General features: G+C 39.8%; 1 protein-coding gene across 1 annotated transcript in view; it reads right to left on the reverse strand.

Moving 5' to 3' along the window:
• KCNB2 (potassium voltage-gated channel subfamily B member 2) overlaps nucleotides 1-15,660 on the reverse strand; it is a 394,577-nt gene that overhangs the window by 361,972 nt on the left and 16,945 nt on the right. Inside the window, exon 2 of the mRNA XM_036830516.1 lies at nucleotides 5,696-6,366. Coding sequence (XP_036686411.1) covers nucleotides 5,696-6,274 — 579 coding nt within the window. The 5' untranslated portion in view covers nucleotides 6,275-6,366. The remainder of the gene's footprint in view (nucleotides 1-5,695; nucleotides 6,367-15,660) is intronic.

Raw genomic sequence — 15,660 nt, forward strand, 5'->3', positions numbered from 1 at the left:
GTGTGTGTGTGTATATTTACGCACAACATGTGAAAATTCTGTTGTTGGACTGAAAAGTAAATCATTTATGGCTCTGTTCTCATACCTTCCTTTTTTTCATTCAAAGCATGAGAATAACTGATCCATATACTAGAAACAGAATCAGAATGTTAAGCATTCTCTTCCTCTTGATGAGTACACAGGAGTTTTGTTTTATTTGGATTTATTTTCTTTCTACTGTTTCCGTGACTTGAAAGGCCCACACTCTTAATTCCGTCAGAAGAGAGAGTGTGGTTCTCAAGGCTACCATCGAAGGCCAATGAATAGGCATCATCCCCTAGGAAACTCATGACTTTGGTCTCTGGCTCCTCAGAGACCTGGAGCTCCAGGGACAGACGTCCACCCTCACCAGCTTCCCTCTTGATCCAAGGAGGACTGAGGTCTTGGGACCCTTCTCATGCCTGCTCTAAGGGCTGTGCTGCACCTTGCCAGTGATGGTGGCCTTGTGGATGCCTTGGAGCTCACGAGCCGATGCAGGAAACACGGTCACTTCCTTCCCTCCATTCTATGCATTTTCAGTGTCATTGCCAAGAGGAGAAAATTGGTTCTTGTGGGGAGGGGGTGAAACAAATCTTAGGTATTTCAATAGTTTGTAGCCCTTCAAGATCCACCCTAACCTGACAAAAATTGTATTCCTTCATATGCAGTTTCTTTCTTTAGGGAGAATTTAAATTTAGCTTAATTTTTCTCCTTAGTGGGTCATTACTGAAGAAAGTTAATAATTCTCTAATCAATCATCCTTTCCATTTTCCTGAGGATGAGAGACGGAGAGAGAAAAGGGCGGTGGGGAAAGAGAGGAGAAGAAGAGAATGGGAAAAAAAATGTACCCCTTAAATAAGTGACAGCTGTGGATAAATGGGGAAATTGGAGAGGGAAGCAGATAATCAACAGTGGCCCCCATCGACCCTGGACCCTGCCCAACAGGGCTGCTGGGTGGCGCTCTGTACCTGTAGCTGTACTGGCTCAGATGATCAGAAATGTCCTTCTGCAGATTTCGCCTTATACTGTCCTTTTCAAGTAAGGGCTGCTTACAGTTTGGTTTCCTGACCAGACTCCTGGGGTTGGCCTGTTGGCCAGCACTGTCCTGCACACCACGTCCACTTACTTGCTGGACTGAGGCTTGCCTCCTGGGCTCAGCCATTCCTAACAGGGTTTGCCTGAAGACCCGCTGACTTTGCTCTTGACCTTCCTCAGATATCCTAGTGAGGGCGCTGTAGGGTACTGAGTCTAGTTCCATTCAGCTCTCAGGTGGGCTGTGCTTCTTCCTGGTCATTTTTCATCCAAAAGGCTGATAAGCCCTCCTGCCGCAGAACACATTTCCCTTACATAAACACTTTCAAACACCTCTTAGACCCGAGTCGCCGTATGCAGTATCTAAAGGGGAATAGCTACTGCAATTCCTTTGGGAAAAGGCCAAAGAAAAGAGGAAAATGTTTCCAATTCAGAGGCTGACTAAATTGTCCTGGGCTGGAAGAGGTACCGGATCAAGTCTAATTCCAAATAACTGCGCAGGAAATTGGCAGCCAGTTAATAAGCCCGTGCATGTTCTCCTCCCCTTGCATGTTCCTACGTCAGGCATCCCACAGCCTGCAATTCCATGTCATGGCAAACTGGAGATTTGTCCCAGCCATCCCCCAGGCCCATTTAGCTGCGCCCACATTCACAAATAGCCTCTAATGTACACTTTGTACATTATCTCCAGGTGAGGGAAAATACAGTCACTAGATACAGAGGACTGAAAAACAAAGTCCATCCCACAGACATAAACTCAGGTCCCATTACTAGATCACACCACACCCCAGAAAACTACCAGCATCTCTTAGTCCTGTTACCATTTTGTGAAAAGTACAATTGTATTGCATGGTACTCTGTGAATGTATTAAAATGTTAATTTGTTAAACAGAGACATTTTAAATATATCACACTTTTAAACTCTATTTGGTATTTTTTTTCAGTTATTAATATACTAGAAAGTTCCATTAATAGAAATGACACCAAGGAGCATGTTTGATAAGAGCTGAATTGCTATTGCCAGGGTCATACCCAGAGATGGTATGACAGATCAGTGGGCCTTGCAATAATTTTATATATCACAGTGGATACACCTAGCATGGGCTGAATAATTATTACTTAATAGATTACTGAGCATTTAGTCCATGTCAGTGAATAGATATTTTAACTTACTGTGGAATATTTGATAGAAAAGGTCAAAGTTTTCTGCTATGCTAGGGATCTGGCAAGTAATCTCATAACATTTATATTTTATGACAGAACTATTATAAATTATAAAATACAGAAAAACCAAAAAAGAAAAAAACCAAGTATTTTCAAGTATATGAAACCCCTGTTTAAGCTAAGAGAGTATTTTTTAAATTCTGGAGAGAAGGGAATATGTTTCTACACGTCTAGTCTAATGTGTACAGCACACAAAGAACAATCTATATACATTCAACTGAACTACCAATTATTACTGAATAAGCGATAACTGAAAAGGCAAGGTAAACAGATACTTTCCTCCAAAGATATCTTACCTCCCAAGCAAGTGAGAAAAAACACATAGATTCCAAGCATTCCTACACAAGAGTTCCATAGCACAAGCAGGATCCTGATGTACCCATAATACAGTGAGGGTTAGAGTACCATCCAACTGAAGCTTTGACAAAATGAACTTTTCCTAAGTTGTAAAAATACTATTCACACACACATAGCATTAGCACTCCCCACACCAATAATTATTCTCGAAAAATAACAAGTTACATGACTTGAGAAGAGTACAGGAAAGGTAGTGGTTTACATAAGGCATCACACAGAGCTATTTTTAAAAGGCTCCAAACCTCAGGCAAATGAACAATGTTTTCACTTAACTACCATGTAATCAAATGTAAAGAATTTACATAATATTTCCCCATTCAAACAGAGAGGGAAATGTAGACATTTAAACAAACACAAATCCTTTATGGAAACTTAGCAGAGAATCTGCTTAGGTTAGCAGAGATTCCCTTAGATTGATTAATAATTCGGAACCAAATTTATTATTTATAACTACATAAAAGTTTCCAAAACCAAGGTCCTTGGCTGCTGGGTATAGTTTGTAGGTAGATATCTTATCTGTACATACATAATTTGCATACATAATCTGAAGCAAGTTTAAATACTCTGTCTGATGTACAGGGGTATATAGTGGAGTATTACAGACAATAGGCCATTATCAACATCACCTTCTTAGAGATCAAGACGTGGCTCTGCATTGCAGCTCTATTTACAATAGCCAGGACATGGAAGCAACCTAAGTGTCCATCGACAGATGAATGGATAAAGAAGATGTGGCACATATATACAATGGAATATTACTCTGCCATAAAAAGAAACGAATTTGAGCTATTTGTAGTGAGGTGGATGGACCTAGAGTCTGTCATACAGAGTGAAGTAAGTCAGAAAGAGAAAAACAAATACTGTATGCTAATGCATATACATGGAATATTAAAAAAAAATGGTTCTGATGAACCTAGGGGCAGGACAGGAATAAAGATGCAGACGTAGAGAATGGACTTGAGGACATGCGGAGGGGGAAGGGTAAGCTGGGACGAAGTGAGAGAGTAGCATTGACATATATACGCTACCAAGTGTAAAACAGATAGCTAGTGGGAAGCAGCTGCATAGCACAGGGAGATCAGCTCGATGCTTTGTGACCACCAAGAGGGGTGGGATAGGGAAGGTGGGAGGGAGACGCAAGAGGGAGGGGATATGGGGATATATGTATACGTATAGCTGATTCACTTTGTTATACAGAAGAAACTAACACAACATTGTAAAGCAATTATACTCCAATAAAGGTGTTTAAAAAAAAAAAAAGACATGGCCCTGTGTCTAAAATTTAGAGATTAAATGAACTCCCTCATCTGGGAAATGAGATTATTGACCTTTTTCCATCCTTAGCAGAAATTCTTCAGAAAAAAATATGTACATGTTTGAAATTTTTTCTATAACAACACTTAATTCTAGGTATGTGTTAATAATGTTATCAGCAAATAAATCACATGAATCTTTCAAATTTTCTTGGATTTAGCTGTTATTTTTACATATTTGGTTACCTCCCTCTGGAACATCTGGTGGTACAATGATTTATTCCTCAGTTGCCTAAAAGCTCGAAAGAGTTCATCTGACACCCAAAACACTCCCTTAAATCCAGGGTTTATCTTATTCCGCTTCAAAATTCACTCCATATTTTTAGTAGTAACTCAAATGTGTAACTTAAACACTTGACATTGGAAAGAGCAGTAACCTTTCTCAACCAAATCCCACATCTCTCTCTTTCTTACAGATGAAACAAAAGTAAACAATTATTCATAACAACAAAAAGACCTAATTGAAATATTTCATTTGCCACAAAATGTGCATTTCCTCATTTCATACAGCAGAAATAACATTTTATTCCATTTAGTTCCACATCCTGGCAAGAAAGTAAAATGCCTTTAGAAGTCAAAAGATGCAAAACTAGAAATATCAATCGTTGCAAGAAGCAGCTTTATGATCGTCTGCATTCAGCCGGTTATTTACAACATTTATATGGTGTAGACTATCACGGAGAATTTTAATTTCCAGTCAAAAAGCACAGAGAATCAATTATATTTCTGTAATCTTTACTGTTTATAAGAAAAGACAATTGAAAAAAACCAGTAAGTAATCCAAAGAATTTACAGGATAACACACTCTTTTCTCTTCTCTACTGCATATTCCATTTTCATCTAATGTGCATGAAGTATCAATACTGCGCTTCTGCAGCTAAAGATGACTCTTTTGGCTTTTTTCTTATAATTCATACTGAAATCAAGAACTAAATATATGAGATGAAAATCACTTTGCACTAACCCTCAAAGCTCTAAATCAAAGTAGATAAACAGAGTCACACCGTTGAATTAAATACTGAAATTAGTGGCCAAAAATTTTACTCTGAGATTTAGATGTATGCAGGCCCAACGGAAAAATATGAATTGACCTTCATGTTCAGCAAACACTCTACGAACTCTGAGATATGGGAATACCTCAGTTGTGGACGCATTTATACACCAACAGACAGAAACATCACTGTCAGAGTAGACCTCACATGGGGAGGTCAATGGAGGCACGCTGACGTTGATTCATACCTACACTGCTTCGTAAGGCAGCTCCTTCCTCGTGTGTGGAGCCCCAAGCCCACTGAGCTACACCGGACCACGCTCTCCAGTCTCCCCAGCACCTCCAGAGAACCAGGCCAGGAGGCACCTCCTCCACCTTCAACGACAGCACCTGGCTCCTCTTTGGGATGGAGCCCAGGCCTTTCTGCAAGACACCACGCCCGATGGATCTGAGCTGTGCTCTCTCCTCAGCCTCCAAGTCACCAACCCCACACAGCGCCAGGGTGACCTGAACTCTTCATCGCCCTGCTGCCTTAGTCTATGCCTACATCATAAAAACAGGAAAGAGTAATGCCATCGTATGCCTTAACAGGAAGAATAACTCAACTTGACTCCGTAAGATCTTGGAAAGGATGTCTCCCTGCACAGCCATCCTGTGTTCTCCTACCCAAACATCTTAAACGAAGAAAACCGCACTCTCTAGAATACAGGTACCACCTTTTCGGACGGCGCACAGGAAAGCAACGCTCTGCTTTTCGTACCTTTGCAGCCACAGACGAGTTGGGCTTCTCCAGCAGGTCCCACAGTTTCTTCCTCTTTTCAGGGCAGCACGTGTTATCAAACTCTTCTCCCTCCCGCTCCCGCATGGTCTCCGCCTCCCGCCGCAGCTCTTCGTTCATCTGCTCCTTCTTTTGATGATACCTGGCTTGGCAACAGGATTCTAAGTAGATCTCATCGATCCCCCAGTAATCAAGCTCTTGGCCGAAAGAGAGAGCGCACATTTCTTCCATCATGTGGAGCTTCCCTGTCCGGTAGAAATTTAAAATGGAAGTGAAGGCTCCAGGGTGCCGATCGAAGAAATACTCGTTCTCGTTCAGGTTGTAGTCGTCGCACACCTCCAGGAGGCTCTCGTGCGTGTTACAGTCGCGGAGCTTCCCCAGGCGGGTCCTGGGCAGCCGGTCCAACGTTCTCCACAGGACCTCGTGGTTGAGGCCCCCCACGTTGATTTTCACTCTACGGGAGCACGTTTTACTCCTAATGATGTCCACCGGTTCCGGTGGAAGAGAAAGTGTCGACCTTGATGTCTTCCTGTTTAAGCCAGGGGGTGCCTTCTCTGCCATTTTGGACTGAACAAAGGGTCCTCAAAAGAATGAGCCGCGGGAAGGTCAACTCAAGCAATATCCCTGCGCGGCAGGCATTTCCATGGATGCACCTGGAAGAAAGCAACCACAAACCCTTTGGTTACTTGCATTTTTCCTAAAGCATTTCCTATTCTATGGGCTCACTCTGTTGTTCGTGCATAACCTGGAGGTATAATATTAATTACCATCTCTCGATGGAGGTGTACATCTTTGCTTTCAGGTATTAGGAGGAAAAGACAACACAATGTACTATGCAGAAGCAGCTGTGTATTCAATTTTATACACCTATAGGTTGACAGCTCCCAAATTTGTCACCAGAGACCTCTTTCTCAAGCTCTAGCCTAAACTACCCCTGTGCTGATCAACTCTTCCCAGATAAAACACAGGCACCTTAAATTAAATTGACCACACCTCCACATCCAAGCTAAAACTCTGAGAAATCCGGATGCATCTGTCCACATGCAAATAGGCGCCAGGTCTTAACCAACTGCACCTCCTAAACACTGCTTAAGCCCTCCACCCCCATTACCCAGTCCTGGTTACCACCGAACCATGATGCTGATTCAAACCCTCAGCATCTCTTGCCTACGTTTCTACAATAGCACCTGAAACTGGATCCTGAGCTCTGGTTTTATCTACACAAAAACCATTCTACACACAGCTACTAGAATGATCTAAGAAACACGTTTGACCTTACCATGCCCTACTAGATCTGACCTATCTCTCCACCTTCCCCTCTCATTCCTCCCTCATCACCATATTCCAGCAGCCCCAGACCATACACACTGTTTTGTTTCAAGCTCCTGGCCTTCGTTCATGCTGTCCTGGAAGGGCCTCCACCTTTCCCATTTCCCTTTGACTAACTGTGGCTTGCTCTTCAAGACTCAGCTCAGATATCACTTCCTCTAGAAAGCCCTCCATAATACATCTCCTCTAGGATCATGAACCTCTGTGAATGTCTCTTCTATTTCCTCATATCACTGCAATAACACCTTTCCCAAGGATGCTGGGAGCCCTTAGAGACAAAGGCTATCTTCTCTGTTATATCTTTATCACTGAGCACAGTGCTTATGTATTGTGAGGGTCTGATAAATGTTAAATAGTCAGTTCTTTAATTGTTTTCCACAAGACAGCTGACAAAAGATCTCATGGGGATAATGTATATGGCCAGAAAAATGCATAAATGGAGTCATTTGGATCACTTGCCCAAAATGCATCTATGTTTACATGTTATGTGTATATATGTTTGTGTGTACATAAGATATGTCAGAATGTGTGTGTGTGTTTATATTCTTTGACCCACAGCTCTTTTCTCCTGTGTACTAATTCTTTAAAACATGACTGCTCTAACATTCCCTCTTATTGATCTATTCTTCTGATCTGCAGCAGTAAGCATCTTCTTATTTGATCTTCCCCTATAATGTTTTTGCAGAAAACCATGGTGCTTCAAGCAATTCATCCCAAATACCGCTTTCAATGTAAAACACCATGTTTCACACAGTCAATGGCTTATACCAAAGGGAAAAGCTTTTAGATTTAAGAGGTCCTTATAATTAGAATTCTCTTTTAAGATACACACCAATTTCGGCATGTCTTTGGTTTCTCCACTCCTGTAAGTTAAATTTATTTCTCCACCTGGAAGCCAAGTATTCTCTCAAATGAAAATAAATCAAATTTATGAAAAAAATGTAGCTGGACTATATAAGAAGTATTTCAAATACAGCTAAGAAATATACTTGAAATGGGAGTTTTTTCAACTACATAGTTACAGAGATATTTAAAGCATATACATATACGCTCTCATTGCAGATGATAAAAAATGCCTATTTTTACAATAAAGGAGAATTACAATAATTTGGGCAAGTATCTTAAATTCTCTAAGCCTCAATTTCTTAATCTACAAAATGAGGATAACAGTATCTACTTTATAGGCAGTGTTATGACAATTAAACGAGATAGTTTATGTGAAGTGCTCACTACAGGGAGGTATATCTGAATAGAATAAGAAAACTCACATTTCTCCTTTAAGTTTAGCTTCCAATCAACTGCACAAAAGCTATGATTAAAAGCTATACTGATGTCTATTAAATAAATGCTAGCATTTAAAATTTTTTTCCCTTATACATACGTTCAGTCCCCTCTAATGGATTTTAAGCCTATAAGGCCAGGAATCATTGGTCCCAGTTTTTCTCTACCGAGCACTGTATTTATAACGGGTAAGAGCATGTAACTTTGATGCCACTGATGCCCACGTCGAAATTTTGTATTCAGATGGCAATGGACAACACACACACACACACACATACACACACCCCACATACAGCATGCAAGAGAGGGCACAGTAATACTATTAGGATCGGGCAAAACAACTGAAAATATTAGAGATGGGCAATTCGAGTGGTGAATCGGAATGTCTGTTCTCCATCAAATTACTTGGTTTCAGGTGCAATGATATCTCAGCCATACATATAGATTATGTGAATAGTCCATATGAATAATAAGCAGGAAAGCTAATCCATTTTTAATTTGGCTACACATAAACATAAAATGAATTCATTCTTTGTGGAATATCATGACTTATACTAATGTGAAGAAGCGAGATGGTCTTTGAACTGATTATGGTATCATATAAGAGGTTTTCCAGAAAGACTGAGAGCAAACTCCAATGCAGTACAAACATCTCATGTTTAAGGTCAAGGGCTTAGTGTGACTTCCTTTCTTGCAAAAGCCATTACTAAAAGCATAAATGCTCTGTCATAGTTACCAGTAGGTCACCATTTATTTCAAATAATTTCACACTCATGACCTACAGTGAATTCCCCTTTTTGTAGAGTATGTGTCTCAAGTGAAGAGAGGTCATAAGACTTAAATTTCAAAGTATCTTCTTTACTAATCAAGAACTTTCTATTATAAGAAATTCAGTGTTGATTACAAACCCCACAATAAAAGACAGCCTGAAATTCAATGCCCTCTCTTCAAAGCAGGGGTAGAGAAATTTAGCATGAGTGAATGTAACCTGTTGATTTTATTTTCTTAAAGACTTACAGATGATCTGCTCTGATTATTGTTACTGTGATTAAAAATTTTTTATTCTCCCTGGGCAGAATATTCTGCCTGTGACCTGGTAAAGAGCAGAGACTCAAAGGTGTAAGTTCTCGAGCAGTTGAAGAGCTGTAACTAGTGTTCAGAATTAATCAGCCTTTCAGAATAGTCGTAGAACACAAGTGGTCACAATTGTAAGCCTGTAATTCAGGTCAAGCCCTGCTCAGCAGTGCCTTAGAAACGCGCTGAGCCTTTCTGTCTACCTGCCCGCCCGTCCGCCCACCCTTGTTCCTGCTCTCTCTTCCTCTGTAGTTTTTCTCTCTCATTTTCCCATCTCTATTTCCCCACCCCCAACTTATCTCTCTTCGGTTCATCTCCCTCTCTTCCTATCCCGTTCCCTAGATCTTTCCATCCTCACGGCCTCTTAACCAACCACAAAAACAAACTCTATCTTTTCAAACTTGTACATACTTTGTGAACTTTTCTACATCCTTAATAAGAAAACCTCCTGAGCTGAAAATACCACGTTTCTCTCCAGAAGAAGCGAAAAACATCTAAACCAAGTTGCTTTTTATGGGAGGTTGTATGAGATTGCAAAAGGGGCTCTGCTCTCAGGCTCACGACCCCCGGGTCTAGTTGGGCTGCCCTCCTGCATCCCCCTCACCTTTCTGGTTGGACTTCAGTTTCTTCATGCATCAAACCATGGCATTTCCATGCCTACAATTCTTTCATTTCCTATGACACTGGGTTAATTTTTTTCCTCTCGCTATGATTCTGTGACCATTGCCACCCTTCCTCTCCAATCACCATCCTAACTTTAGATAGAAATAAACATAACGTAGTGCCTCAGATTCCATGAAGACATTTTTTCATGTCTGGTTTCTTAAGAAAAGGTGGTTTTCATATTTCATTTCAAGAGCCCTTTAATATTTATGAGGGCTTCAAACAGACTGCATTCAGAACATCATAAAAGTTTCATTCATTTTATTTAGTGTTTTTAACTTTCCATTTTTAATCTGTTCCTTTCTGCCACGTTAATTTTATCTCTAGCAATGAATCTGTCCGTTTACTGTGTCTTGCCACTCTTGAGAGCTTGCAAAATTTTTGTTTTTAATTTTAGTAATTAAAGAGGATATGATGCTGTTTTCTCACGTTTAGTTTTATAAGTGAAATGCTGTCTACCATAATAATTTTATCCCATGAGAATCAATCATGTAATTCAATTTAGTGGATACGTTTAATAAAAAATGTAATAATTCCATGTTTAAACTGTGGAGATGTTATACAACTGTGTAGAATTTATATACACAAATAGATATAAGCTGAACACACATTTTTATGTCAAGGGCAGAATCTCAGTGAATCTTTTCTTTGGGCTGTTTGCTGGTTTATTTCACCTCGTTCAATCAATTCAAAGTCAAGCTTGCAACAGTCAGTCGACCAGTTGCAAATGTACTAAACATCCCTTCATCAGTCTGTTAGAGAAAAAAAGCGACTCTTGAAACAATAAACAACAACAGGGCTTCCCTGGTGGCGCAGTGGTTGAGAATCTGCCTGCCGATGCAGGGGACGCGGGTTCGAGCCCTGGTCTGGGAAGATCCCACATGCCGCGGAGCAACTAGGCCCGTGAGGCACAATTACTGAGCCTGCGCGTCTGGAGCCTGTGCTCCACAACAAGAGAGGCCACGATAGTGAGAGGCCCGCGCACCGCGATGAAGAGTGGCCCCCGCTTGCCACAACTGGAGAAAGCCCTCGCACAGAAACGAAGACCCAACACAACCAAATATTAATTAATTAAAAAATAAAAAAATAAAATAAACAACAACAAACATTCTCATTTTGCACAGCTGCACCAGGCTCCACCAGCAGCGTGGAATTATGCTGCCACCCATTCAGGGCTCAACCTGACAAAACACAACTTTCTGATCATGGCATCATAATTACTGCTTGAGACTCCAGGTCTGAGGCAGGGGAGTGGGGGGGGGGGATTTTTTTTTTTTTTTTTTACTGTAGTCTCAAAAATACTACCATTATGTCATATACTTGATACTTCCTTAGTGTAGCAAGGCAGGATAAGTCCCACGTGCGATTCTGTGAAGATGAAAAGCAAATCTTTCTAAAGACCTAAGTGATGTTTACCATTTCCTTTCTGTGTTGCTGGTACAGGCTGAGCACACACTTGCAAACAAGCAGCTCCTAGACCTGGAAGTCTAAATCACTCTATGTATAGCTCTAAGGCATTTTCTTATATCTTCATGTATGGTATTAAGTAGTAAATGCATGTTTTTGGAACAGCTATATCTGTTTCAGAGAGTCGCAAAGATTATTTGCAGTAGCTATCTGGAGAGAAAGGCGCCATTAACAGTTAGCTGAAATGTAATCAGTGCTTAAAAAAAATTAGTACTCACTAAATTTTAAAAAGCACCTCCAGAATTTACTAAAGAAAAAGAATAAATTTATAACTAGTGAAAAACAAATCAGATTTATTTTAAAGTAAGGTCCTGGAAACCTTCAGCTATCCTAAGAAATTCAACAAACCTACTGAAGTACTTTAGAACTTGGCCAGAAATACTAATGAATTTATACTGTTTATTGTTTTTTTAATACGTCAAGTTCTAGTAATAACTGAAACACTGTCTTTGTCCTCAGAAAAGTGGAAGTAGCATTTCTTTCCTGCAATCAAAGGCTGCTAACATCAATAGGTTCCTCGATTTTAGCATAACTATTTACTCCTTAGTTTAAAAAAAAATCCAGGACTTTTATCCTTGGTATACCCGATGCTTTTTTTAGATACACTCAAACAAAATCCTAAAAGCTTTGCTTTCAGTGGTCAAAGGAAGCATTGTGTTGCAGTAAGAAGGAGAAAAGACAAGTAATAAGTAGAATATGTAATATGAGCATCTTTCCATATCATCAATGTCTCCAACTAACCAAATTTATAAATAAACTATTTTATTTAGACACATAATATGAATTTTCTTCACCAGAAGAGAGAACTATTTAAAGAATTAGCTCCTATATATACATTTGCTATAATTAGAGAGTAAAACACTAGGTTTGCCTTTAGAAAAATGGCCTTTTATAAGACATAGCTCATGAAAAATCCTTCTCTATGCTGAAAAACATAATACTAATGTTATATTGCATCTTAGACCTTTTATAAACTGCAAGGTATAGTTGTGGCTTAAAATTTTCAGTCTGTTTCAAAACCCACCAAAAAAGGCTCAGACTTCATATGAGCATTCAGCTATTCAGCTGGTGGAAGATTTTCTATTATGACGGTAAAAGTGCCCTTTATGTTGGGGCCCAAGACATGTTCTTTTAAATGTCCCCTTTTGCAGAAGTCTTCCCAGAGTCACAGTGGAGTGCAGGGGATGAATAAAGATGAAAGGCGATGAGAAAAATAAAAGAGGCAACAAACAGAGAAACTACTGGCACCACTGAAAGGAATGGGAAATGAGGCTGGGCCACCCTGTAATATCCTGATAAAAGAAATCACAAACTTCAGTCGCTACCTGGGGTTCTCTGTGAATGATACAACCTTCTATTTGGGTGACTGACTTCAATTTCATATTCCATCTCGGTGTGTGGCATAAGTTAGATTTAGCCTCTATGAAACCAAGTAAAAAAATGTTCATGAAGCTTGGATAGGATTTGAACATTTTTTTTAAGGTTTCTTCCAATAAAATTAAATTTTAGATCATGCAATGGTTGGTCTGGAACGTTTAGCAGTAAGATTCTTGCCAAGGGATGTTTCTCAATTGGGCTCTGTTTCATAGTAAAAATACACTTTTCAACTACATTCTGGTCCCTTACTTCTCCACAACCAAACACACTGTAGGCAATGGAGCTTTTATTAAAAGCTCCAATACTGAGTCAGATTTGAGGTTACTTTCTATGACTTAAACGTATACCGTGCTTTAGATACCCCCATGTTTGGAGATGGGAATCAGAGTATGTGGCAGAAGGGAGCTTGGATATGATCTGGTCCAATTTCCCATTTACAGCTTTCAAAACTGAGATCCAACAAGGTCACGTGACTTGGCTGACCTCTCTCTGGTAGTTGCTGAACTTGGATCAGAACCCAGATCTGCAGATGCCTACGTAAGTCTCTTTCCATTACACCCCAGCTCGTTATTCTTTGCTTTTCACCTTCTAGTGGAAGTTTTAAAAACCTTTTGTTTCTTTGTCTACACCCATGTCAAAACACTGGACTCAAATGACACTAAGTTGAGGCGTGTTATCTCTTATACATAGCTCGTTTCTTTAGAGGGTAATCACTGCAGTCAGGCAACTAGACTGTTTTCTTCTGAAGACAGATGCACTTCACAGAATCGTTCTTCCCTTGGCTTTGCTTCCCTAGGGCCGGTGTTTAGGATAACTACCTCCTTCGGCTCTGGACCCCTGCAGTCGGTTCTGCACGCTGCAGCCCAAACAGTGGCAGATCCGGGCCATCTCTAGTAGAACACGCTTCCATGCTTCTAGTCTCAGGATAGACACAGAACAATACAAAGACTGCAAGGTCTGTCTTCTACTTATCTCTGCGGTTCAGTACCTTCCTCCCTCTCCCTGTGTCTCTGTTCTAACTTTTGCTTTCATTTCTTTACACGTGCCATTCGCCTTCTGCGACGGGGAATTTTTGCACATCTTCTATTTTCTCCCCCCGTCCCCTTCAGATATTAACTCAAGGATCACATCTTAGTCAATACCATCTGACTTCCTTGAATATACAGTCATCCTCCTATTCTAAGAACTTATATATAATCAGGTACCTTTACCTGGAGCACTTCACAACAGGAGTTTTAAGTTTGTTGGGATGAGTATTTTGATTATTTGATTAATACCTATCCTCTCCACTAAACCAAGTTCCTTGTGGGCAGGATCAAGTCTGATTTTATTTATCATTGTATCCCAGGTGCCTGGCATACAGTAGACACATAATAAATATTATGTGAATGAAAAAGTCAATAATCACTTTAACATTTATTTAACAATCATTCTCCTCTCCTTCCAGCTACCTCATATTACCTGCCACTCCCCAAACCCAACATGACTTTCATGTACGAAAAGCTCTTTTCCAAATTCTCCATCTGATAAACTCTTACTCGTTATTCAAGGTCAAGAACAAATATCTTGTTTAGGGAGAATTCATCTCTTCTGCCATGCTGGGTTAAAAGTTTGTTCTATTTTAATGCTTTTCTCATTGTATCACAACTATTCACTTAGAATTCTTTCTTATGCATTCATTTAGCAAATATTTATGAGCCTTTACTCTGCTTGAGGTGACACCATGGAACTTATATTCTAGTGGAGGTAGATAAACATGCTACAGACAAACATACAGAAGCAGCTAACTACAAAGCTGATAAAAGCTGCAAAAGAGAAGAAGAAGGTGCCATGTGAGCTTTAAATGAAAATACCTTCTTGGCTGTGAGTTCTTAAAAGTGATGAACATCTCTCATCCATGTTTGTATCTTTGGGATGCAAGTACTTACCAAACGTTTGTGGACTACCCAAAAGAATGAATGAATGAGTGACTAATGAATTTCAAAGCACTACTATCCTTTTTTCGGCCACATGTTTTGGCTAACATCATCCAATACCAGTTAATTATGGTGATTTCCAATTTGTTTAGACGTTCTGCCGGCCCTTATTTGCTTATTTTAATAAGGCCTGGGCTCAAAATAAGAGCTAGATTTTCTGGAGCTATGTAAGGAACAAGTGATAAACAAGTAAGACTCTCTAATAATTACTGCTGCCCCAAAGTGGAATTTGCTTCCTCAAGGCACTCCTGGGCCTGGTAATATTCAGGCAGACCCCAGGTGACCGCCTGTTCTACTGAGAAATGGACAAGACTGTCTCCAAGCTACCTTCTATCTCTGAAATTTCTTGGTTCTATGAGATTTCTGTGTGACCTCAACTCATCTACATATTCCACTGGATAGATGAAGAACAAGAAAAAAGTTCACTCTTGTCAATTTCTTAAGTTTAAAATTTGGCAAAAGTGAATTTTCAATTCCTCAGCTTATACTCACTCCTAGGAAAAGTATTCGAGCCAGAAAAGCCATTATGATAGAATTGCTACTAATAAAAGGACAAAGAAAAGAAAAGAAAGTATCAAAGTTAGAGTCTAAACTTTTTTTCAAAAGATGAGCTTATACCCTTCAATGATGATCTTTTCTCTTTCTAAGTGATATAAAATATTGTCATGTGAAGACTATAAGAGGGGGGCAAAGGTTAATCAAAGGAATGAGCCTACAGTAATGGAAATACAAGCAGAGCAGTATTTGGATTGGGAAAATAAGGTGAAAGGCAGAAACTTT

This window comes from Balaenoptera musculus, chromosome 17 (genome assembly GCF_009873245.2).
Source record: "Balaenoptera musculus isolate JJ_BM4_2016_0621 chromosome 17, mBalMus1.pri.v3, whole genome shotgun sequence".
Lineage (NCBI taxonomy): Eukaryota > Metazoa > Chordata > Mammalia > Artiodactyla > Balaenopteridae > Balaenoptera > Balaenoptera musculus.